The sequence below is a fragment of the Uloborus diversus genome, chromosome 8 (genome assembly GCF_026930045.1).
Source record: "Uloborus diversus isolate 005 chromosome 8, Udiv.v.3.1, whole genome shotgun sequence".
Classification (NCBI taxonomy): domain Eukaryota; kingdom Metazoa; phylum Arthropoda; class Arachnida; order Araneae; family Uloboridae; genus Uloborus; species Uloborus diversus.
Window position 1 is genome coordinate 61473069 of NC_072738.1, and position 25329 is coordinate 61498397.

The 25329-nt window shown below is 31.9% G+C and overlaps 2 protein-coding genes across 2 annotated transcripts in view; both read left to right on the forward strand.

Moving 5' to 3' along the window:
• LOC129227657 (protein PRQFV-amide-like) overlaps window positions 1-5502 on the forward strand; it is an 86549-nt gene extending 81047 nt beyond the window's left edge. Inside the window, exons 4-5 of the mRNA XM_054862248.1 lie at window positions 3662-3704; window positions 5407-5502. The gene's annotated coding sequence lies outside the window, so the exon portion shown is untranslated. The remainder of the gene's footprint in view (window positions 1-3661; window positions 3705-5406) is intronic.
• LOC129228383 (uncharacterized) overlaps window positions 3671-25329 on the forward strand; it is a gene marked incomplete at its 3' end in the record, with an annotated part of 41517 nt that continues 19858 nt past the window's right edge. Inside the window, exon 1 of the mRNA XM_054863060.1 lies at window positions 3671-3704. Coding sequence (XP_054719035.1) covers window positions 3671-3704 — 34 coding nt within the window. The remainder of the gene's footprint in view (window positions 3705-25329) is intronic.

Here is a 25329-nt window from a genome sequence, read left to right on the forward strand (position 1 = left end):
AAGGATTGAGCAGCGCTCTGGATAACTAATATCTTCATCAATATTGACGGCATTTCAAATTGATTTCGCAATAATTAAATCTAAAATAGTACTATGCATAAATTTCTAGTTTATCATTTACTTATTTTGTTTTTGCGTCTTGATACAATTTTTTTCTTATTTTCGTAGTTTATACATATTTTATATTCACTGTGTCAGAGCCATTTAGTGTTCTTGAATGTTTGATGCATAAAGATTAGATGCCAATGCATGAAGTTTGTTTGTGAAGTAAGCATGGATAGAATTATAATGCATGATAATCTGGATTTATTTATTTTATGATAGTAAAATTAGTATTTTCGTGATAATAAGCATATAGTGTGATAATTCAAGGCAATCTGAACAGCAAAGAAAACGTCTGAAAATGTGTATTTTCTATCCCATACGTTCAGTCCTTACAACAATGCTGAACAATTTTCAGTGCCAGTGATTCTCATCTTATAACCAAGAAGGCATAACCTTCGAATTTACTGTGTTGTGGTATTACAAATGCGACAAAAATAATATCTAATCTAATTTCTCTGATCGCAGGCTCCATCTTTGTCCGTTTCTCATTAGTGCAATTCCACCTTGCGCCTTCTATATAAATGAGGGAGTGGTGTATGCCAATAGTTAAAATAAATCTCACAATCAATAAATCCAAAATATTGATTAAAAGGAAAAATTTCTGCAATGGAAACACCAAAAGATACGCATATATATTCTCAAAATTGATTTTTAAAACTTTATTTATAAAATATCTATTACAAAGGCAATAGATATTTTATTCCTATTTTAGCCAATAAATTTTTAAAGAAAGATATTCCATTGCTTTTTTATTTGAGTTTTAATTTTTGAAATTCGTTTTTTTTTTTTTTTAAATTCGCTTTCTATTAAGAAAAATAATAATCTGCAGATGCACATTTTACCCAAAATATTTCGTAATCTCCTTGACTTGCTATCATTTCTTCATGCAAATATGTTGGTTTAACTTCCTATATTCCCATAACCTGATTAGTTTCGAGTTATATTCTTCCTCACTTTGGAGAAAACTAATTATTATTTGTTGTAGTTCACCATTTTTAATTTCTAGAATTGGACTTCATACTATTAAATTACTACAGTTGGTTCTACCCCTGAAGTACAATAAAGAAAAAATGAAAAAGGAAGAAAGAAATATTATGACATTATGGGATTTACACTTGTAAATCACGTTAATACAATTTTGTATTCAAACTTTGTAACTTTTTTTTGAAGAAATATCCTCAATTGTGCAATTCCACAGAGCTTTTAGTGATAAGTTTTCTACATATTGGATCACGTACGACCATCGTAGCGCCAATGCGTTTGGATTAGGTTGCAGATCATGAAATGGCAATCATGAATTTCTTTTCCTGCTCTCGTACATCAGATCCGTGTATTGGGACTTTTTGTTCAGGATATTTCAGATATTGTGAATCTGAATAAGAGACAAAGTATTTGTTGGAGAAGGCAGGAAGTACGTCCTATTTTGAGACAGAGATTATTAGAGAGACATTATTTCGGAAGTTAGTTATGAAATAACAGTTGGACAATTGTTATCTAATATTTCAAGAAAAAAAAAATGTTCATATTCAATTTTCATATAGTGCGCAAATTTTCATATAGTGCGTTGCTGTATACAACTTTTATTCTGGAATCTTCTAAATATCTGACATTGTCTTACGTGTGAAAATCGTCTTTTGTTCAAGAAAATTTAAAATTGTCTGCGTACAGTTTTTCAACACTTTCATTGTATATAAATAGTGCCTCTGTGATTGCTTTGAACCTACCCTTTAACGGTAACTTCTGGTATATAGTAGAATTGAAAAATCGTGTTTTTGTAAAAACATTTTGCAGATCCCTAGAAAAAAATTACAGAAGACGGTTTAAAGGTACTAGATTTTCTTTTAATACACTTACATTGCATTTTACATTTAAAAAAAAAACTTCACTGAGCAGTCGAATACTTACAAATAAAATAAAGGGATAAGATTTTTTAAATTAAATGTAAAATATTTTTGGAAATTCGATGACTTAGCACTTTCGAACACCAAGCGATTGAGGATTAGTTGTAGCTCTCCTGAATATTTTTCAGTTTGTTGATTTTGCTTTATAACCCTCTTAACTTCAAAAGAAGAGTTACTTGATGAGTTTCTTGATAATTTACAGATAGTTTTGAGCGTGCATTGTGCGTGAACGATGCATATATTACAGTAAAAAGTTTTCCCAAAAGAAATCTCTTTTGAAAATACCTGCTTTATTTTCGATTTATATAATTATCGATCTTAAAATATTTATCTACGATATTATTAGTAATGTGTTAACTTACTTATTAAATTTTTAAGAACTGTTTAGATTGCCTTGAATTTTAGAATATTTTATTTTTGTAATATGTAGAAATCATTGTCTCTTACAATTTACCCTATGCCTATTCCATGCTTTAGTTCTGTCATTCTCTGAGAATTCAGATAGAAAATAATTTTATTTAATGGTGTATTTACGGCTCTAAAAAACTAAGTATGCATATTAAATATTTTTTTTAACATATGTCACTTTAAAGCTAATGGAAAATATTACTCACCCTTGAAAAAAATCCGCAAATGTACTATATAGTTTAATAAAAACAGGTTTTGTTCCCAAAAAAGTTTTTTCTATGCTATACAAGGAGAATGGTAAATACTTTTAAAAGTCTAAAATTCAGAACATATTTTACATTAAAAACAGAAATTTATTCAGTATAAAGTGGTAGGTTAAGAACACTATACAAAAATGGTAAAAATTAAAAAACCCAAAACTCAGAACATATTTTGAATAAAAGTAGAAAATAATATGTTATTTAATATAAAATGATACTTTTACTACACGATTTCTCTTACAAATGTTAATTTAGCAAAGTTCGAGTCAACCACAACATTTCTTGGACTATTTCCCAGCACATGCCGTTTTTTATGTGAAAAAAAAAATTAAATAACACGGAAGACCAAAACACGAAACAAATGCGGTTCAAGAAATGTAACATCCAAATTTCCTCTATTTTTAAATTACATTAATTATAAAATCTGTTTCTATTGTCTCATTTAATTATGATAACCTTTTTTTTTTCCTTTTTTAAAATTTGTGACTCCAGCTTTCATTGATTATGCAAAAATTGGACATATTTAGAGTTTGCCCAATAGTCGACCTGGGTGACTTCACCTTTCATTACTTTACTCTGACAGAATAAGTAGCCTCTAAAATAAGATGTCAGATTCATCAAGCAAAATGTTTTAAATGTTACAGTAAGTTTTAGGAAACAAATGCTTCCCAAAACATATAAATTAATCTTAACCGTTGCTTTAACAAGATCCAGAGTAGGAACCCATATTAATCTTTGACCTTGGCAGTAATCAAACTAGAGATAGACGTGCTTTTACCTGTTTTTAAACAAATTAAAAAAAAATAGATATTTTTAAATGTTTATCCCTTTTTTATACTTTAGTTGAACGAACTTCACCTACATTCATGCAGCGTAAAAATTTAATTTTCTTTATCGTTAGCTAAAGAAATAGTTAATTGAAACTAAACACTGACTGTAATTTTTGCTCTGTAAAAAGCTATTTACAGCCTCTTTGATTTCCTGCAGTGTGGAGAAATGAGCGACTGCCGTGTATTCAGTGACGTCACAGGTAAGCAGTACATGAACAACAAACAAACAAAAAATAAGATAAATATGATAATTTGCTGAGATGACACATCTATGGTGAACATAGATGAGTCAATTTTTGGCTAAAAATTTGATTAAAAAAATAGTTTACAAATGTATTTATTTCTCTGAAAATTAATTTGAAAATTCTCTGCTCTGTGGCTCTTGTTAGTTTTTTTTTTTACTTTTTTTTTATAAATTTCTCCGTTTACTTTCATTACTCATTGCAGTCAATTCAGAATAATTATATCAGCTATATGTTTTTCAACTACATTTAACAGGATGGACTATTTGAACTTGATTATTTTTTTCTATTGTTTATGTGTGAAGCATATGCTTGTGATGAAAGTGAAATGTGATTACATTCCTTGAATATGAACTTGAATGATACATGCAATTAGAGCAGTCATACTTACATTCAAAGTTTTAAAAAAACTATAAAAAGCAATAATAATAATAATAATAATAATCACTGACCTGAGAAAAAGTGCAGAATGTGCTCCAAGTTAAAAGGTTTAGAGAAACACGTATATCTGTATTTTTTTCTTTTGGAAACTAGGGATTTTTAATGCATTTTTACATTTATTTTCTTGTACAAAGGTTTATTTATTTTATATATCATATCTAGTAGTCATATCCAGTCCTTTTTTAAGTTTATATTTGAAAAATGGATCTAAAAATTATAAGTTTTTAATTTTGCTGCATTATTTGTGACTTTAATGTTTTTTTATTTGCCCGTTCCCAACCCCAACTTTAGAAATTTTCTTCTTGTGTTTATATGTGTATATGTTATAGACTTGTTGTGCAGAAGTATGGTCAGTATGATTTATGTAGTTATTAGGACAGAATAAAGGCGACTAATTTTCTGAATAACTCCTATTATTATTACTGAAAGATTATTTGCTACTTTGATTGTGATAATAGATTACAGGTTTAAACTGCTAGACTAGTTTTTCTAACTAATTATGATTGTGATTTTTGTTATAGATTTTAAGAACTTTATTGGGTTTACGATAACATTGTATTTTAAATTGCATTTTAAAGCAATGACGTCAAAAAGACAACTTAGTCATATAAGTTATATTATTATTTCGAACTCTCCAAATTTTAATTCTTAATTTTTTCTTCGAACTCGTCTATACTGGTTCTCAATTACTTAATATTTTTCTTACAATTTTAATAGCATTTTCGGAAATTGCGCAAGTTATGATTATGAAAAAAACATTAAAAATAATTTTAAATTTGATTAGCCAATAACTTATAAAACAAACTACAACCATAAATTAGTACAGAATAATATATCTCTGACTATAGTTTACATTAAAATGTAATCAATTTGAGTTGAAGGTAATTAATCATGATTTGTGAGGTATCTTTAGAACGCGCAGAAGTTATGAGTAACCTAAGAGATTTGTAGTTTTTATAAATCTAAAAACATTCTAATCAATACAGAACAACAGCTAAAAAGTTTTTATCTTGAAGTTGATAAAAAGTTGAACTTCTCCTATTTTCACTGTACACACAGATTTTTTTTTTCTTATATGTTAGCACTTTCTACTCTGTCTCTTTGTCTTACCCATCCCATCCAAATAAACTCTTACTTGCATATATTCTCTCCGACTCAAACTAGTCCATTTAAGGAAACATATTGCTTTTAAATGTACCAATAACAGTTGCTGTTTCAGATCCAGAAGACACCTACCAGGCAGACTGGATGCCCGATGGAACAGCAAATAAAAGACTATCCGAATTCCTTGGCGGCCCTGGAAAGCGGGTGTCGGAGTTTCTAGGGGGACCTGGGAAAAGAGTTTCAGAGTTCCTCGGAGGACCTGGAAAAAGAGTTTCTGAGTTCCTGGGTGGCCCTGGGAAGAGAGTATCCGAGTTCCTTGGTGGTCCAGGCAAGAGAACTGCTGATTATTCCAACAGTGCTGATAAAAGAGTATCAGAATTTCTTGGTGGTCCTGGAAAAAGGGTTTCAGAATTCCTAGGAGGTCCTGGAAAGAGATATGCAATGCGTGAGGCACTTTCTAAAAGACTCTCAGAGTTCCTTGGTGGTCCTGGAAAGCGTGCATTCTTCGACTTCTTGGAAAGTAGCACAGACAGGAGATAGATACATCAGAAATAATTTTCAAGAAGCGTTCTTAAAGCATCATTTAGATGTATAAATCATTAGTATAGGAGAGAATGGGAGGTTTCTCGATCTTTGACGTCACGTATTGATCCTGTTTTCTCTGCGTTTATTTTCTCTTCCAAAACTGTTTCCATCCCAATCGCAATGTTTCCAAATATTCTCGAATATTTTCTAACATCAGGAGTTTTTGTCACTGAGCTCCGTGAAGAAATACGCATGAATACTAAAAAATGTTTTTGATTCATGATGAAAATGTTACAAAATGTATCTATGAAAAGTATCTAATGATAAATAAAAGGATATCTTCCACAGTGTGAATTATAATTTTTGGTATTTCTTTTCTTGAGCTGTCACAACAATATAGGGGAATGTGGGGCAAGTTAAAATATTTAAGATAGCTTAACTTTTGAAAACCGAACAAATTGGAAATTTATTTTGAAAATTACTGTGCATAAATGTACAATGTAACATAAATGTAAAATGTGCAATTTGTAGTGAACAATGTATTGTGTACTAAAACTTGTAGTGAAATATTATTTTTCATTTTTGGCAATAAATTTATACCTTCAAAAAAAAAAAAAAAATTTCACCTTTTTTCATGGGGAAAGTGAAAAATAAAATATTTTCCCAATGAAATATTTTCTATTTGAATACTAAATATAATTAAATAAAATGAATGATTAGATAAAATCAAATTAATAAACAAATAAATAAATAATGAAAAATTAAACTAATCAATAAATAAATTAATTAATGTATGATAAAAGTAAAATGAGTGAGTAAAAAAGTGAATGAATTAGAAAATAAGTGAATGAATGAATACATAAGTGAAAGAATGTGAGTGAATGAACTCATGTCTGAATGCATAAGTGATTTAATAATTTAATGAATAACTAAACGAAATAAACCATTTCATCTTGCCCCACCCACTTTGCCCCGCGGGCACACAAATACCGCCAAATTGTATTAAACATTTAAAATCAAACCATACCTAATACTAATCAAATTAGTACTGCACCGGACATTAGTAGATTTCAATAATTCTTTAAAATGTTAATTGCAAAATCTTTATAATTTTATTTAAAAAAAAATATTTTTGACTGATCAAAAAATCCTACAATATAGGTAGGTCAAATTTTGAAAATTACACGTTAATTATATAACTTCATCATTATAGCAATCTATGTTTTGACCGGAATCAGTCATATATTTAAGGTCTTAATTAAAATGTTGCTTAATATGTGGTGGTTCAAACTGAAAATATTTATTCATTTCACTTTGCCCCGCTATTTCACTTCGCCCCACATTCCCTACTTCTTTGATATTTTGTGAATCTTTCCATAAAAAGTAAAATTCATGGTCTCACGTGTTACAGTATTTTATGAACATTTTTTCACACTGTTTATTTTCCAGGTAACATATATAGCTTAAAGAGAGAAAAACTTATATTCAGCTAAAAATACTAAATAGAGTGGACTTATCCATAAATTTAGAGATAAAAACACACAGGCAGTATATTATCCAAAAACTTTAGGTCACTGTTCCAATTGATAAAATGTAGCAAAACATCACATTATGTAAAAGTATCGTACTTCACAGGAGCAAAAACAACAGAGGTTGCACACTTTGCATCAAGCCATACTTTGACCTAAATGAGTTTAAAACATATTTTTAAATCTTTTTTCTATTTTTTTAAACATTGTTGTTGAATTCAAGAAATGAAAAAAAGTTCGAGAAAAATATGAAAAGCTTTAAAATTTTTAAAATTTTAAATTTTCTCGGATTTTATAAATAATTTCAATTGTAATTTACATTATTTAAATAATCCAAATATGGGATTAATTATTATTTTTTGAATCCGTTTTCAAACACTTGCACATTGGCATAAATGAGAAATTAAGAGTTTCAGCATGCCTTTGTTAAATATATCATTTCTTGACCCTCATTATTCTTACTTGTATATTTTTTTCTTTCAAAAATCCCAGTGAAAATCAGCTTTCTTCTTTCAATCTGCAACCGAATATTTAGCTCTAAAGTTCAATTAAATGCAATGAGAGCTTTACAGAAACTTTCCAAGAGCAGAAACAAATATTTTGTTTAGAATGTAAAAAAGAAAAGTTATTACTAATTTTGTTTAAAACTCTAGTTTCTGAACTTTTGAGAATACTTCCTGCTTGCTAGGGGAGGGCGTCTGTAAATGCAGTCACGCTTTTAAGGAAGGAGAACAGTGGCGTAGCCAAAGGGAGGATTGGGCGGTCTTAACCCCCGTGCCCCCACGAGGCAGCAAACTTTATGTGTTAACACACATGCAAGAACCTAACATTGAGCTTTTCGGTCTTCAATTTCGGAAAATTTCCTATGATCCCCCCCCCCCATAAAAAGTTTTTTTCTACGCCACTGAAGGGGAGTGCTCCAATTATAATATTTTTATGGTTAAGGGGGTTTGCAATATTGTAAATTTGTGACAACGGTGTTACAGGAAGTGTGACGCATTTTTTTTTAGATAAAAATATGCCTTAGAAAAACAGCGTGACAAGTGATGAAAGGGAAAAGACTAATCATGACAAAAGGGAGAGAGGGGTCACATTTTTTGAAAACGTGCGTTCCGTCATTTCTGGACAGCCCCTAAACATAATCCATTTGAAGTGTATCGTTCTGTCAGTCCGCCATTTTATTGAAAATAGTCTCATTTGTGTGAAATTTTAATTACAGAGGACATGATCACTAGAATTATTCCACTTGCAGGTACTAAAATTTTCTCCAGTTAATTAGACGAAAGAAATGAAATGTGATGAGAGTAACTGTAGCACAAAATTATTGCATGCTTTTATAATCGGATCAATTCAATTGAAGAATGAATCATTTTCGAAAGGAAAGCTAGAGATCTTCAGACAAATTATCATTAAAGTTTCTTTCTTGTTCGTAGTACAGATATGATTGCTTTAAAACGGACGCACAGTGATGACTATACCAAATGCCAATATTAAATTAAATACCAATTTAATTTAATATTTTTAGTAAAATATTCAATATATGTGTCTGTTCAACTGAAAATATAGGGTTACTGAATCAAATTATTATGATAAAGGGTAAGATTAGATTTATGTGTCACAAGTATCTCACTTAACTTTAAAATCATACAAAATTCCCACATAAATCAGCAACACACTTCACATTTGCTCCATATAACAATGAAGCATATTTGACCAAAAATAGCAAACAAATTTTAAATTATCCAAAATTCAATTGAAAGTTGTTGTTGAATATTTTTTATATACTTATGATCTACAAGTGTTGGAAAACTTTTAGAAAAAATTTCTAGTACGATTGACTCAGATCGGAACAAGACGTTTAGATAACTAATTTCATTTTCGAACTTAATTCATTGCATCCCCAAGCAAAATTATTTTTCTCAGGCATAAAATCGTACTTGTTACGTTATAAAGATAGTTTTTCATTATAAAATCATAGTTTTTAAGTCAAAATGAAAACGAATAACGCACCACAAACTTAAACTCGGCAATTGTTGCTTAGATGTGATCTGAATTAGAGAATAAATACAGTTTGTCACAAAAAAAAAAAGAAAAGAAAAGAAAAAGCAAAATTGAACATTAATGCAGCACTGGGGAGAAACTAATCGGAAATCTTGAAAGCTTTGGAAACGCATTTAGATAATATCAAGTTATAGTTTTACGCATGAATTTCAGTAATGATGGTTGAAAACAAAATTAATAAATAAAGCAAAAAAAAAGCCTTTTTCCAAGTGGCAGCAATCCACGTGTTTGATCTTAATCGAAAAATTGTTAACTAAAAACTTAACCTATTTAACGGCAAACATAGTTTACATTCAGCTGCATGGTTTAACGAGTTCGGAGAGGTTGTACACTGGTTTACGCTTGCCAATTAGAAAAAAAATCGTCAACCTGAGACATGGAAAAAACCGAATGAATCCTCATATATATAATAACCAATGATCGAGTAACCCACGAGTCTCAACGATAAAACTCGCGCCACGGAATGATAATTTGAAAATACGTTTTTGTAATGTTGCAGGAAAAGGCTTTATTGTGACAAGACTGAACTCGATCCGGTAACTTAACTGTTTTACTGGTAAGACTGTCATTTCAGGGGAATGAAGAAACGAAAAAGCGGTCAATGATGAACGCTACCTACTAGAGTTTAGGGATAATCCACTGGAGTTAGGGTTACAATTTCAACAATCAAAATATCACCAAACAGGCAATGACTTCGTTAAAATGTAGAAGAAATTTTCACTCGTCATACCTTAACGGGCGATTTTCTAGTTAATTAAATAAGTACAATAATAAGAACCGAATAAACGCCGGAACTGTAAGGGAAAAAATAAATTTGATTTTTTAAGTTCAAAACGTTGGCATCACACCTATAGTCAATCAGCAACATTCTCTGATGAAAATGATATTCGTAATGAGAGGTGGTTATTGCGATAAAATCTATCGATACTAGGGAGAGAAAAAACGAGTAGTTGTATGATTAAAATTACCAACAATGGAAGTGAATCCTTCTCGGTTAGTTCGTTAGTATGGAGTTTCGTGGTGGTGTCTAAAAATATCGAAGTAGAACAGGTTTAGAGACATCTAGTGCAAGAAACTTTTTAACAAGCTCTGCATAAATCGGAGAAATGTTTCCAAAAAAGAAATGTTTCAAGGCATTTCTAAAAAAAAACTTTTTAGAAGATTCTGAAGCTTTGTTCCTAGAATAACTAGGTGAAGTGTAAAAAAATTCGAGAATGTGATCAAATTAACCTTTTGTAAAAAATACTCTTGCATTTCCCATATTTTTTTTCAGATGCGTTTCCTTTAATGCTTTCTTTCGGTGATGATTATTCAAACCTTCCATTTTTCACTTAAATGGCACACATATCATTAAATTTTTTGTACACGCTTCAAATACAATTATTTTGTCTTTGTAACCAGTGATTTTTATCAGTACAGTCGAACTCACTTATAACGAGTGCAAAGGGACTTGATGTTTTTTCGTTATAACTGAGTGCTCGTAAAAAGCGAGTTCGTGAAACAAATCATAAAAATTCGTCGTACTTGCCTTTTTTCTTCTTCTTTTTAATCCCTGAACAGGCCAAATAAGTTGGTTACTTTGTTTTGAATTGTCTGAATGTCTCTTTCTTATGCCATTGTTTTTGAGGAATACACATATACAAATGTATATAATTTTTAAATGTTTCGTTATATCACAAGTAAAAAAAGTGATTTTATCGCTTGTTCTCAGGATTTATAATTTATCGTTACCATTGGTTGACTTTGGAATGTTAAAGAAAATTTTCTCTGAAGCATTTTCTCTGATTGCAGATCAGCATTACAGGCGATCCAGAAGGGCAAATGTCAACTTAGCCATCAGATCATTGAGCTCACAAACTAAACCATTACTGCCCAAAGATCCTGCATTTTACAATGGATTCCGGCTCATGTTAATATTTTTGGTAACGAGAAGGCCGATGAGCTCGCAAAGGCATCCCGTAATTCTCCTCAGTCATCCAACTCCCCAACCCTCGTTGACGCCAACGCTGTTGCTGGCCGAAGACTAATCGGTTAACAAGCGAAAAGAAACTCCATTCCGGATTTGAACTGTGACAGAGCCATATCGGCTACTATAACCAGATTAGGACAAATCACTTAAAGGGGATGAGGATTTCTGCGGATGGACAGCGTAGTTACACCAACTTTTTCCTCATTGCCCAGATGACATCCCACTGCTTCGTCATCACATCTTCAGTTATCCAGCAATCCAGGCCAAACTTTTTAACATCGGCTTAGAAGACCCAGTGGACCTACTTTAAATAGATAAGGCTATCTAAGTTGCAAAGGCTGTCTACACTGTAAAAAAATTCCGAAACGTTGCTGGGTATTTCTGTGTTATATTTCGGGATTTTAATGGTTTTTACCGACATTCTGGAAAAATCAAGTATTATTGTCAAAAAGTTTCCTGAATTGCTACAATTGCACGAATGCAGACCATTCACTGTTGTGAAAAATATTTTTAGCTCCCAGTTTAAAGATTAACAGAGTGTATTTAGAAAGTGTTTCGACTTCAATTCAGTTTCAACCCGTTCATACTAATTAAGCTCCCAAAGGGAGCGAATAAGTATGGGCTACGTTGCTTTGTGAGAATTGCAGGCGAGTAAAATTCTCGTCACTTATCAGCAATTCTGGCTTAGCTTTGCAATAATGCTCTTGGAACTTCCTTGATAAATCAGGAATGTGTCAAGCTGGTATATTATACCTTCATAAGTTTACACTAATTTTTTAGAGAGACGACGGGCTTTTAACAGCAAGATTTCTGAATTTTCAGGAGGCTTCCAGGATAATTTCAGGAAGGTTGCTGAATTTAGCAAGATATGTTACTGGCAGCAATTGGGCACATCAGCTGCCCATTATTTTCCAGGAACGTTTCTGAATCGTTTTTACAGTGCACGACAGCTTCGGAGCCATGTAAATGCACATTATCATAGACACGACATCATCATCAAAGAAAATTTAAGGAAAAAGTATAAGCGAGCAGAAAGTCAATAGAAATTTACGAATCACAAAAATATTGCTCGCTTTTGTGGGTTTTACTCGTTAAAAGCGAGCTAAGTTTCCATAAACCTAACATTGTAGCAACCAAGTATCTCTGATTTCCTCGCTATATCCAGGTTTTCGTTAAATCAGGGGTCGTTATAAGCGAGTTTGACTGTATAACAATCCTTACATTATTAAAGCACTATAGTCGAGAGCAGCACTGGACACTGAAAATTTGTAGCTTACCACACAGAATGTTTCGTGAAAAGAGTTTAATTTCCTGTACCAAATGAAAGAATGGTGACTCAAACGAACGGCAACTCAGTCTCTAGGGTGCTTTTACAACTGTCTTCATGTTACCTAAGAAATGTCACTACAATTTCTTTTTCTTATAAACTGTTAGTTTTAAGCTTTTATTTTAGGTAAAAAGATCATATTTCACCGTTGTAACAGAGATTCGCAGATCAAAAACTTGGAAAAAAAATTATAGTGAGTACGACCTCAAGTTTTTGTGAGGAGAATATCAAAAAATAAATAAAATAATGATAATAAACACGCTCTGGTCGGGATTTAACCCCGGATCTATGAAATGGAAGTACAGCTCGTTATTGCTTTGAAATGTTTTTTTAGCGACTACTTTGTTAATAGAGAACGACTACTTTATCTGCCACCAAAAAGAATTTCTCACATGTTTTTTTGCTGAACGCAAATATAATTGTTAGAAATCCGTACATTTGCGGATTCTAAGCATGACATTTTTTAAGAACTCTATGTAAAACTAATAAAATGAATGATTTTAAGAAGAACAAGCAACTTTTTATGAAAGATATTTTAAGTTTAGATCAATTAAGTCAGACAAATATATTACAGAGTCAGGAAAAATCTGGAGGCAAAAATAGAAAATTCCTGAGAGCTACTAGACACAAGAAATTATTCGCGGTTAGCTAGTTTTGCAGATGCATTAGTTTAAATTAATGTGCTGTAATAATCAGTTGATATTTCACAAAAGATCTATGATGGAAAGAACATAACGAGACAAGTATTTGTTCATTTTAAAGGGTTTTCATGAACAAGTATACCAATAAGTATCCACCAAAGGAAATGACATGCAAAATTGCAACAGCCTCTTACAGACAGTTCCGATACACTATTACAACAGAATGGTTGCATAACTGTGAACACTCCTTGCAGTTTTATGAGTTTGTTATGCGGCCCGGTTTATCTAGACGTGTGCTGTTAAAGAAAAAAAAACATGATGAGAAAAATCAGATCTTCTGATTTAAATCTAATTCTTTAATTATAATTTGATCCTTATCACAAAAAGCGTTTTTCTAACGTTAATACGCTTCTACGTGTGCAGCTCTCATTGTTCTGAGAAGATTTAGATGACTCTCAACTTCGTGCCAGGTACAAGCGCAGCCAGAATTTTGCTTTTGGGGGGTAAGGGTTTGGTCAAAACAGTCTTAATATGAATCTAAACTGTCATATTAGTTTTGGTTATATGTGTTTTTGGGGGAAAAAATTGCGGTTGACCCTCAAATTACCCCTCGCGAAACTCCTGTGCACTGTAAAAACGATTCAGAAACGTTCCTGGAAAATAATAGGCAGCTGATGTGCCCAATTTCTACCGGTAACATATCTTACAAAAACCAGGAACGTTTTCTGGTAAAAGTCAGTAACCTTTCTGAAATATTAAGAAATCTCTCCTATTAAGGCCAGTCCTGAACCTTCAAGAAAAATTAAATAGGTTTAATTTATTCGATTAGAACCTTCCTGATTTACCAAGAAAGCTCCAGAGGTATTAGAGCAACCACGGCCACGCGAAAATTGCAAGCAAGAACCAAGCATATTCCTTGCCTGCAATTCCAGCCTCGCAAAGCTGTAGCTATCCAGTGACTTATTTGCTCCCATTGGAAGCTTAGTCAATCCGGACGGGCCATAAACATTCTAAAGCCGATACACTTAATAAACACGCTCCGTCAATATTTAAACTGGTAGCAAAAAATATTTTTCACACCAGTGCAAGGTCTGCATTCGTGCATCTTTTAGGAATTCAGGAAACTTTTTTGCGAAGATACTTGATTTTTTGGGGAAATAGGTGAAAACCTCTGAAATCACGAAACGTACCACGGAAATAATCAGTAACGTTTCGGAATTTTTTTACAGTGTGGGTATTTCTTTCATTGACGCCATTTTAAGTTTTCGATGTCAGTGCCACCTACATGCCTTTAGCTAATATTGTACCGATGGGGGGGGGAAGGAACTTGATGAGGTAAAGACACAAACAGAAAAATAATTGCTTTGAAATCTTAAACAGTGTTTTTAAATATATTTTTTAAGAATATCCTGTTTGTACATAAGTGAGTTTGTAGTGCATTTGTAATATTTTGTACAATTAATACTTTATGTTCAGCTGTTCGAGCAACTACTTTAACTAGGGGTCGCGGCACCACTAAATTGTCCACGGTTGGGGCTTATTTTGAAAATTGACGGCTCATGATGGCTTGGGTCCGCATTTCCATATTAGCTCAACCAGCTTTTCAGAGTTTGGAATTTCGCAGAATCCATGAATGCTACCTGTTTGCCGAAACAACTTTCCAATACTGGTAGGAGAGAGGTTATTTAAGACTGATTTCACTCATATAATTACATATTAACTACGCGTTGGATGCTTTGCTGCTAATTATTCTCTATGTTCCTTCGTAACATCTCGTATTCTTACCCCGTCATTGGAAATTAAAAACCAAACGTAATATGTAGCAAACAGCATATGTGTTCTCCTTATGCACCTTTTTTTATAATGGGAATACAAAATGAGAAGCTTTTTATATATTGTCTGTTTTCCGCGAGAAGGCCCTTGACTCCTCCCCGGTCACGTGACATCCGATGATTCTATTTCGCTGTTTTCGGCAGAAGGTATATTCGGATCTTAGCATTTTGTTGTTAAAGCAGCAGTTTTTAAAAACTGCTGCTTTAACAACAAGAATAACTAAAATGATAACAGACAAGTGAAGCAAGTGATGTAAATGACACTAAGACGTATTTGCCCAATAAAATGCACGCCCAAGTTAAGGCTGTCCGGTTGTCTCTTTTAAAAGCGCGTGGATTGCTTACCGATCTCCCCCGCGTAAAATGAAACTCTGCGTTCGAGGTGGAAGTGCCTTCTCGTGAAAAACGGACAATACATGTATTTTTTTACTACTGATTTCATCTGTTTTCCTGAAGTGGCGTGTTTTGCTTCTTTATTTTGATGTTTCTTGATTGTGGACTGACATGGAGTTAATAAGAAATCACAATCAAGAAGCAAAACACGCCATTTTACCATAGCAGACATAGGAAGAAAGTGGCGTTTAGTTCCAAGATGCAGACGTGTCGCTACTTCAGCTACGATCTACGGATTTAGATTGAAAGGGTAGAAAGTATTTTTTTTTATAAAAGGTTTGTTGGGGATAGTTATCAAGAGATAAGGTGAAGACTGCGCGTAACCAGACTGCACATCGAGAATGTTTGAGTGCCCCATTTATATTTTAGCATCTAGGTATACTGCTGCCCATAATCAGGTAATGGTATGTCAAATCGTGAATTCAATCAGTCACAGTTACAAGGCTCTTACAAAATTGGAATAGAATGTTTCTGGAAAGCTACAATTTGAATTTTTAGGACCATCCGGTAAACTAAGTAGACCTATCCGTGAATTTCTTGAAGCAAAAGAACTAAATCCATATCCAAACAGATCAATATCAATAGGTAAATTGAGCAACGTCAACTTATACTGATACAAGAGAATGAAATACGTACACTATGTAGGTAAACGGAAATGACTTCAGACTTAAAAAGACACAAACTATTCTGAACAAAAAACAGTGCTTAAAAGTTGAGAACAAACACGTTCGAAAAACCCTTCGAGAATAACACTTACACATTAAAAAAAAGTAAGTAAACGCAAAACTAAAAATGTAACATAAATAAAAGTTTAAATTTCACTTGATACTGACAAAGCAATATGACATGAGTTAAATAAATAAGAATTTTTATTGATAAAGTGTAGGTATGTTAGTAGAAAAAAATTGTGCACACATACTGTTTATAACTACCGGGCGCAACGTAGATCTACCTCCTCTTGGTGCACCCTGGGTAACGCTAAGTGATCTATAACTTTGGCATTATGTGCTGTCCTCAAGAATGGATGCGAAGCATTTGAGTCACTGCTCTGCGCTGGACTCTGGACACTTGTGGGAGAAATATTGGAGAGCTAAACACAGGATGAAAGATTTATAGACTTGTTGTTGTACTTTTGTTCTTTGCTCTTGGTTTTATGATTACTTTTATAACTACAGATCTTTTCAATCTGCCCTTAGAAATAAAAAAAACTGTTTACAACGATACACACCTATACTAATATCATAAAGAGAGAGGATGGCTTTTTGTATGTTTATATATTCGAGGTAATCTCCGGAACCATTGAAATTACTTGTAAAAATTCTTTCAATATATGAAACGTGCATTATTTCTGAGTGGCATAGGCTATAAATTATGTATCTATGTGCGTTTACTAATTTTTTAAACCATTAGTTTGTCTTCGCCACCAGTTTATGTTTCGTACCGTTTCATTGATATAAACGTAAAATCATCGTACCGTATGTCCCGCATCTGCAGTAACAGAAGAGTCAGATGTTTTCTCTGAACTGATTGCTGAGGGATGGAAACGCCTAAAAGAAAATGAGATTACGATGTCGGTTAACTAATAAGTTGCTACTCGTGCGTTCGTACTGTTTTGTTCCTGTATGCATAAAAACAAATTCCGATTGAATGCTTATGTCAGGCAAAAAGTCCTCTTCGAGCGATGTGCTGATAAAGAGAAAGGATTAACGTTGTCAGCTTAAGAACTATCAAATGCTTTATCTGAATAAGAGGTCGTTCTTCTAAAAATTGCAAGTCTGCACACATTACTTCAGGTATAATATGCATACGAAAATCAAAATAAAAAACATCTCCTAATGAATTCAAAAAAGTTGTATTTAGTTTAGAAAGTTCTTGAGTCAAAGAGTAATTGCACATAGTTTCCGTTTATTTACAGTTAAGAGTTAAACGTTAACGAACAAAGAACATTCAATACGAAAGAAATTTTCAAAGAAGAGAAAAAAAAGAAATAAAAATGATTTGGAGAATTATTCTTCATGATGATCGTATCTAAGCGTATAACACGAAGTAATAGCTTTCAAATATTCTATCCAAAAGAAATTGTAAAAACAAAAAAGTGTAAAAAAAGCAAGTATTTCCGACGAAAACGAGTACAAGAGGTTGAACGACATCCCGGGATTGAGAAAAACTCACCTCTTAATACAATATCTCATATTCATCCTACTTGCTAATCGATTTTTTTTTTTTTTTTTGCTTTATGGCAAACATTTGAAAAATACCTTTGTGATGACACATTGCAAGGAGAGTGTAAAACAGATATAAAAAAATAATAAATGAATAAATAAAACAGAAAAGATCGTGATTGTATGAAGCGAATAGTTAACGGGAGAGTTTTGTTTTCCAGTACCTCCGAGAATCAACGAAAACGATTCTGTAACAAGATTGATACATGATTTGCAACTTACTGAATAAATACTTTTCTAATCACGCAAACAAATTAATGACCGATTAGCGACTGCCCCATGATACCATAAGGCAACGTTATGTTTATCGGCATACCTGGTAGAACTGAAAAAAGTTTTGAAAATTTACCACTGCCCAAGATCAACAAGCACACTAAGAATGTGTGTGCAAGGGGTTTTTTTTATACTAAATTGCAGCAATTCTACTTACTTACTGACCACTCTAGATTTAAATTACTTTGAATGTATCACTTCAGAAAGACGCCGTACGCTTCATACGGAAAAAAAATGGTTCATTTGCAAAACGTCTTCAAGAGGTCAGCCCTATAATGCAGGACGTATGTTCGATGACACACTATTTGAATATAGAAGCCGTGAATGAAACTTTAAAAGAACTAAAAGGTTGCGACAACATTCTGAGAGGTGTCATCGTCACATTTGCCGGTGATTTTAATCAAACTATTCCAGTAATTTCCTAGATGAACGCTTGCAGATATGCTTTAAGTCTGCTTAAAGTCATCTCCTTTTAGAAACTCTGTACGATCTTTCTATCTTAAGAACACGTTTTAAAGTCCATATTCATTCTATTAAAATTAAAGACGGTATTCCAATAACTTCGTTGCGAAACTATAATTTGTTCTATGTATGCAATGAAAATGGACCTCCAAGTAAAATCAATATGGACTAATATGATTTAAAGTATTATTCTTACTAGACCAGCAGCAGTCAGTCAACTCATATTCCTCGAATTCCCATGGTCCTTGAACATTTCCATTTCCAATATAAGTAGTTGCAATTTTCAATGAAAATTTCTTATGCCATCATCACCATCATCAAAACAGAGGGTCAAACCTACAATTATGCGCAGTACGACATTACATTTAGAGTCATTCCATTTCAAATCAGGCAGGCAGGTATGAAAAGTGTCATATGACCATCACCGATTTTTTTGAAAAAAATACAGTAGTTACAACTAAGGTACATTTGAACTATCCCAAAAGGATTTTGCAAGAAAAAATTTTTTTCTTCAGTTACAGCCTATTAAATTTCTGCACAAAATCCGCCATTTTGGAAAAAACCGGCAAAACACTCCATTTGAAATGGACACTATTTCAAAAGTATTTAACCTATTCGAATAATTCTTTTTTCTAAAAATAAAAAAGGACCCATATATCCTTTAGACATCATTTTTGAAAGTTTAGTTAGATTTTTTGATAAAGAAAAAAATTCATTTTTGCAGCAAAAAAACTGCATTTTTACCGATTTTATGATTTTTTTTCTCCATGAAAAAAAAGTTTTTTTTACTAAACGGAGATGGCAGTCTAAAGCCCTTATATGATAGTTTCATAATATATTTTATTAGAATCCTTGGATGCATACAGCCTCGGAAATAAAATTTGAAATTTTGAAAATTTTCAAAAATTAGCGATTTTTGAAGTGATTTTACTCAAAAAACCCATTTTTTAAAAATCTAAAAATTGGCTCATTTGTACCCCATATAATGCTTAACTAGTGTATAGACACCGCATCCGGTATTTTTTCCCATAAAATGTTTTATGATTTTTTGAAAGTGACCTTATCGCCCATGGCATGCATGTAAAATAAAAATGTCTAATAATTTCAGTTACTGAAAATCTGATTATATTAATGCCTAATAGCTACAAAAACGGTGCACTTTATCAGGAACAACTAAAATCTTACTGACTTTTAATAATATATCAGTAACAAACTGCTTTTGATGATCCAGTCAATTCGTCTTTTTGTAAGACTCTGTGTGTAGTTTATAGGTAGAAGAGGCTTTGGTGATTATATTATTGACTAGCTATGATAATGATGTACTTTATCAGTAACAGTTAAAATCTTTCCTTTTTTTTAAAATAAATAATAGTTTATTTCGTCTCCAAAGCTATGCATTCATCGTTACTTTCATATGGAGCAACAAATCATATTTTTTCTCTTTCAATAGTCATTCTCTTCAACTCAATTACACGACAGGGGAAATCATCAAAGGGAAGAACAATACAATGAATTTAAACGATTAATTTTAATTTCGTGCTTTGGTTGTCATTGGCGAATGTTGTCACATAATTTTTGGATCCTACCTCGTATGATTACTTTTATACGTAAGAATATTTATACAAAATTCAAACCGTAAAACTGACTTGTAGTTTAAGAATTCAAAAAGCCCACCTGTTTTATGAGAGAAGTAATCAATTGAACATGGTTGTAAGTTGAGGTAACCAAACAGATCTCACTAAAGGTGACTATTATAGCCAGGGATCCAATTTCTAACAAAAGAAGCGCAGGATTCCTATAGTCTTCAGAACTTGTTTTAATGCTTAAGTGGCCTGAATTCGGTCAAAAATACAAAAATTCGAGTAAAACAAATAAGGAAGTATGGGAGCTCAGCTCCCATAACAATTAGGCGCTGATCAACAGAAAAATATATTTATATAACGAAATACAAAAAGGCGAATTGACTGGGTCATCAGATATTTTGAAAAAAACTGCTGGGTTTTATTCAGAATGGCATAGGAATGATGTGAAAAAAATTGGACTTCATATTCGAATTCAGTTTTGCGTTATTTTGGTTTTACTACAAAATTTCAAGGTGTACGAACGCTTTTGGGAGCCACTGAATTAGTCATTAATATAATCACCAAAGGCTCTTCTATCTAAAGGCTATACACAGAGTCTTACAAAAAGACGAATTGACTGGGTCATCAAAAGCGGTTTGATATTGCTATATTATTAAAAGTCAGTAAAATTTTATTTGTTGCTGATAAAGTGCACCATCATTGTAGCTATTAGGCATTAATCCATTAATATGATCAGATTTTCAGTGACTGAAATTATTAGACATTTTTATTTTACATGCATGCCATGGGCGATAAGGTCACTTTCAAAAAATCATAAAACATTTTATGGGAAAAAATACCGGATGCGGTGTCTATCCACTAGTTAAGCATTATATGGGGTACAAATGAGCCAATTTTTAGATTTTTAAAAAATTGGTTTTTTGAGTAAAATCACTTCAAAAATCGCTAATTTTTGAAAATTTTCAAAATTTTAAATTTTATTTCCGAGGCTGTATGCATCCAAGGATTCTAATAAAATATATTATGAAACTATCATATAAGGGCTTTAGACTGCCATCTCCGTTTAGTAAAAAAACTTTTTTTCATGGAGAAAAAAAATCATAAAATCGGTAAAAATGCAGTTTTTTCGCTGCAAAAATGAATTTTTTTCTTTATCAAAAAATCTAACTAAACTTTCAAAAATGATGTCTAGAGGATATATGGGTCCTTATTTATTTTTAGAAAAAAGAATTATTCGAATAGGTTAAATACTTTTGAAATAGTGTCCATTTCAAATGGAGTGTTTTGCCGGTTTTTTCTAAAATGGCGGATTTTGTGCAGAATTTTAATAGGCTGTAACTGAAGAAAAAAATTTTTTCTTGCAAAATCCTTTTGGGATATTTCATATGTTCCTTAGTTGTAACTACTGTAATTTTTTCAAAAAAATCGGTGATGGTCATGTGACAGACCCTGCCTGTTCTGAAATGGAATGGCTGTTTAGGAAGATTATATTGTTCCCGGCGGGACGTGCCTTTAGTAATACAAAAAGAGGGAAAAACAGGTATGGGTTACAAGCCATCATTTGAATTTTCTACTGCCAAAGTTATTCATGGTTGTTTTTAAACTTGCAACTTAGATATTTAGGAATCTTACTATACATCTGAGAAAAGTGTACTTTAGTGGTAAATCATTTGTCGAACAAGACCCTTACCCTAATATTTGGAAATCTTTCCCTTAAAAACTTTTTTTGTCTGCCATTTTTCCTAAGGACTTCCTTGTTGTTCTCTTGATTTAACCATTTACTTGGTCCCGGCCACTTGGTTTACTAACTCTTTTCTGTCTTGGTATTTCTCTTTCATTTGACGTTACTTAAGATTTCGTGAGCTATTCTTTCTTTTCATGCACTAATGAAGGTTCTTGTTTTTGATATTTTCGATACAGACGTTTGCAGATTTTTCAACTATTTTTAATGATTTTATTTTCTCTGTTATGCGCGTTGTTTTTTAGTAAAACTAGCTTTTTTTTCTAGCAGATAAATTGCTCATCCCTCGAAAGATTTTTGAGATTTTTAAAAACTTTCTCCAAGTTGTTTACTATATATATTTTTTTAACTTCTTTTATGTTTTTCAATTTTTTTCTGACTCAAATTACAATTCGAAAAAACAGCGAAAAATGTCAATCTTCTTTCTGGGTGAGAAATGCTGTTTTATTGCATTTAACAATATCTACTGTTACATTTCCATTATATCAAGAACCTTAGAGTATATGTTTAATGCTCTGTCTAGCATGTAAAGAGATTAAACTCTTCTAAAACAATTCTCACAGTAGACAGAATCTTTAGCCACGAAATCAAAAGAAATAATCTTTACGTACGGATAGGAGCAATAGGAGGCAGTAGATTCAGGTGTGAAGACAGTCTTGTTCTTAAGCCTTTCATACCTTTGTTGACTTCGCTAATTTTCTGGTTGGAAAATTTTGTCACAAATTACCGAAGCATTGATAATAAACTTCAGTTATTTATTAATATTCTGGAATTCATTATATCTAAGCTTAGGAGAAGAGCGTAACACAATTAACACTTGACAATGAAAAAGCATTGCGATTATTTTTTATTAAGATGTTTTTTTCGTATGCTACTTAAAAAACAAAAGTTAGCTCTAGAAGATATACAGTTGGGGAATGTAGGGCAAAGTGAAATAGTTAAGATGACTAAGATTTTTCAAGTTGAAGAAATTGGAAATTTGCTTTGAAAATAGCATTATATAAAGAAAGTACATTGTATTTTACAATAAAACTTGCGCTGAAAGATTATTTTTTATTTTTAGCAGAAAAACTGTGCCTTCAAAAAAAGGGGGGGGGAGGAATTCCTCACTTTTTTTCATGGGACAAAGTGAAAAATGAAATATTTTCTATTCGATTGGGAAAAGTATTTTTGAACAAAATAATGAATAAATAAAAGGATAATCAGTAAATGAAAAGATAAAGCAATAAAATAATAAATTTATATATTTCTGAATTAATACACGAGGAAAAAGTAAATAACTTTATAAAATAGCGAATGCAAAAGAAAATAATTGAAAGAATGAATTAATATGTGAATTAATAAATGAAGGAATGTAAATAAATTAGTTAATAAATGAATTTGTAAGTGATTAAGTAACTGATTGAATCAGTAAATGAAATGAACTATTTCACTTTGCCCCATCCACTTTGCCCCGCATGCACTTCACTAATTGTGAAAAATCTTAAAAATACAAAGGAGCTAAATATTTACTAAATAGATACCGCGTCGAATATTAGAAGGTTCCAATGAATATTTAAAATGTTAATTACAAGAATTTATTATTTGTTAATATCAAAATAGCTTTAGACTTACAACAAAATATTACAGTTTAATTATTAATTTTTGAAAATTGTTTGTATTATCATACGTTTTGATTTTCAAAGGTATTTTTTTCTTGACTAAAATAGACTACATATGACATTACTAGGTAAGCAGCACTAAAAGTGGAGTAAATATTTCACCATTTCACTTTGACCCGCTATTTCACTTTACCCGACATTCCCCTACGTTAAAAAAAAGAAAAGAAAAAAAAATGCATCGAGAAATATTGCCAATCAACATCGCTTACTGGGTAACAGAACAACAGAACATTAGATTCTAAACAAATTCAAGAAGACACCTGAGGAATGACTACTTACTACACTGTAAAAACGATTCAGAAACGTTCCTGGAAAATATCAGGCAGTTAATGTGCAAAATTTCAGCCAGTAATATATCTCACAAAAACCAGGAATGTTTTCCGCTAAAACTCAGTAACCTTCTTAAAATTATTCTGAGAAATCCTAGAAATATTTCCGTTTAAAGCCAGTCGTGTCTCTAGAACTTGAAAGTAATCTTAAGTAGGGATAACAAAACAGCTCTATAAGCAGTATTGCAATCATGGCCAAAGCTAAGCCAGAATCGCAAGTAATGATGGCAATTACTTGCACAGCTAAGTAGTCCCAGGACTTTTTCGCTCCCATTGGGAGCTTAAATAGCCCGGACATCTCGTAAGTGAAACGAAGTCGATACACCTTATAAATACTCTCAGTTAATCTTTAAACTGGGGGCTATAAATATTTTTTACAACAGAGAGAAGTCTGCATTTCTGCAACTTGCAGCCATTCAGGAAACTTTTTGACAATGATACTTGATATTTCCAGGAAGTGGATAAAAACCATTGAAATCCCGAAACGTTACACGGAAATACTCAGTAACGTTTCTGAATTTTTTTACAGTGTACTTGCAAAATAATGTCAGCTGAATTTTGCAAATGAACGGTTTACATAACTCCGGTCAAGTTGGCAAGGACATGCGGAATTATAGTTGTTCTAATCAAAATTGGACATTAATCTTCCTACAAAAGAAATCACAGCATTTTTATTTATTATAGTAAAAAGCAAAACTGTTGGCAATTTCAAAAACAAATTTTTAAAGAAGAATATCAGAAACTCATTTTTAAAGTATTTTTGCGTTTCTCTGTATGCTTTTCCCCTTATTTTGTATTTCCCACTGTATAGCTGTTTCAATTTTTTCTTACGTATGGTTCGCCAATCAGAGATGCTTCTTTAGAAAAATAATTTTTATGAAAAATGATCTGATAAGCCTCAAAATTTTAATGAAATTATTTTAAAGAATTATTTTAATACGTTACTGCTAGAAAAAGATGAATATGATAAATTTTCCCACAAAACCTGAAAAACATTGTAAGAAGAGAAACTCTATAAGATTTATCTGCTTCCTGATTATTTATTTACTCAAAATTTTATGCTGCTACCAAATCACATTATATTGAATTCGGAAAGAAAAACAGCAACGAAGCACTAAAAAGGTGGAAAAATGGTTCGTATACTCAGGTACATCCTTTATAGTTTTACTTCAAAAATTCATATTTTTTCTACATTTTTAGTTAAGATGATAATCAAAAGTTTAACACACAAAGGCACGACTCCAAAAGCACGTATGCGCAATGTATAACTCCATGAGGCTCACTTTTTACCTAAAACTTCTGCCCAGAAAACATTTTAGTGATGAGATGAAAGAGGTATTTAGAAAAGCACAACCAGGAGTCATAAAAGTAAAAAAGTCAGATATTTTACTAGATTAAATACAAAGTTTTGCAACGCAGTGTGCAAACAAAAACTATTAATCTATAGCACTTTTTAATTAATACTTTATTAACACACCTTTTGTAATTTG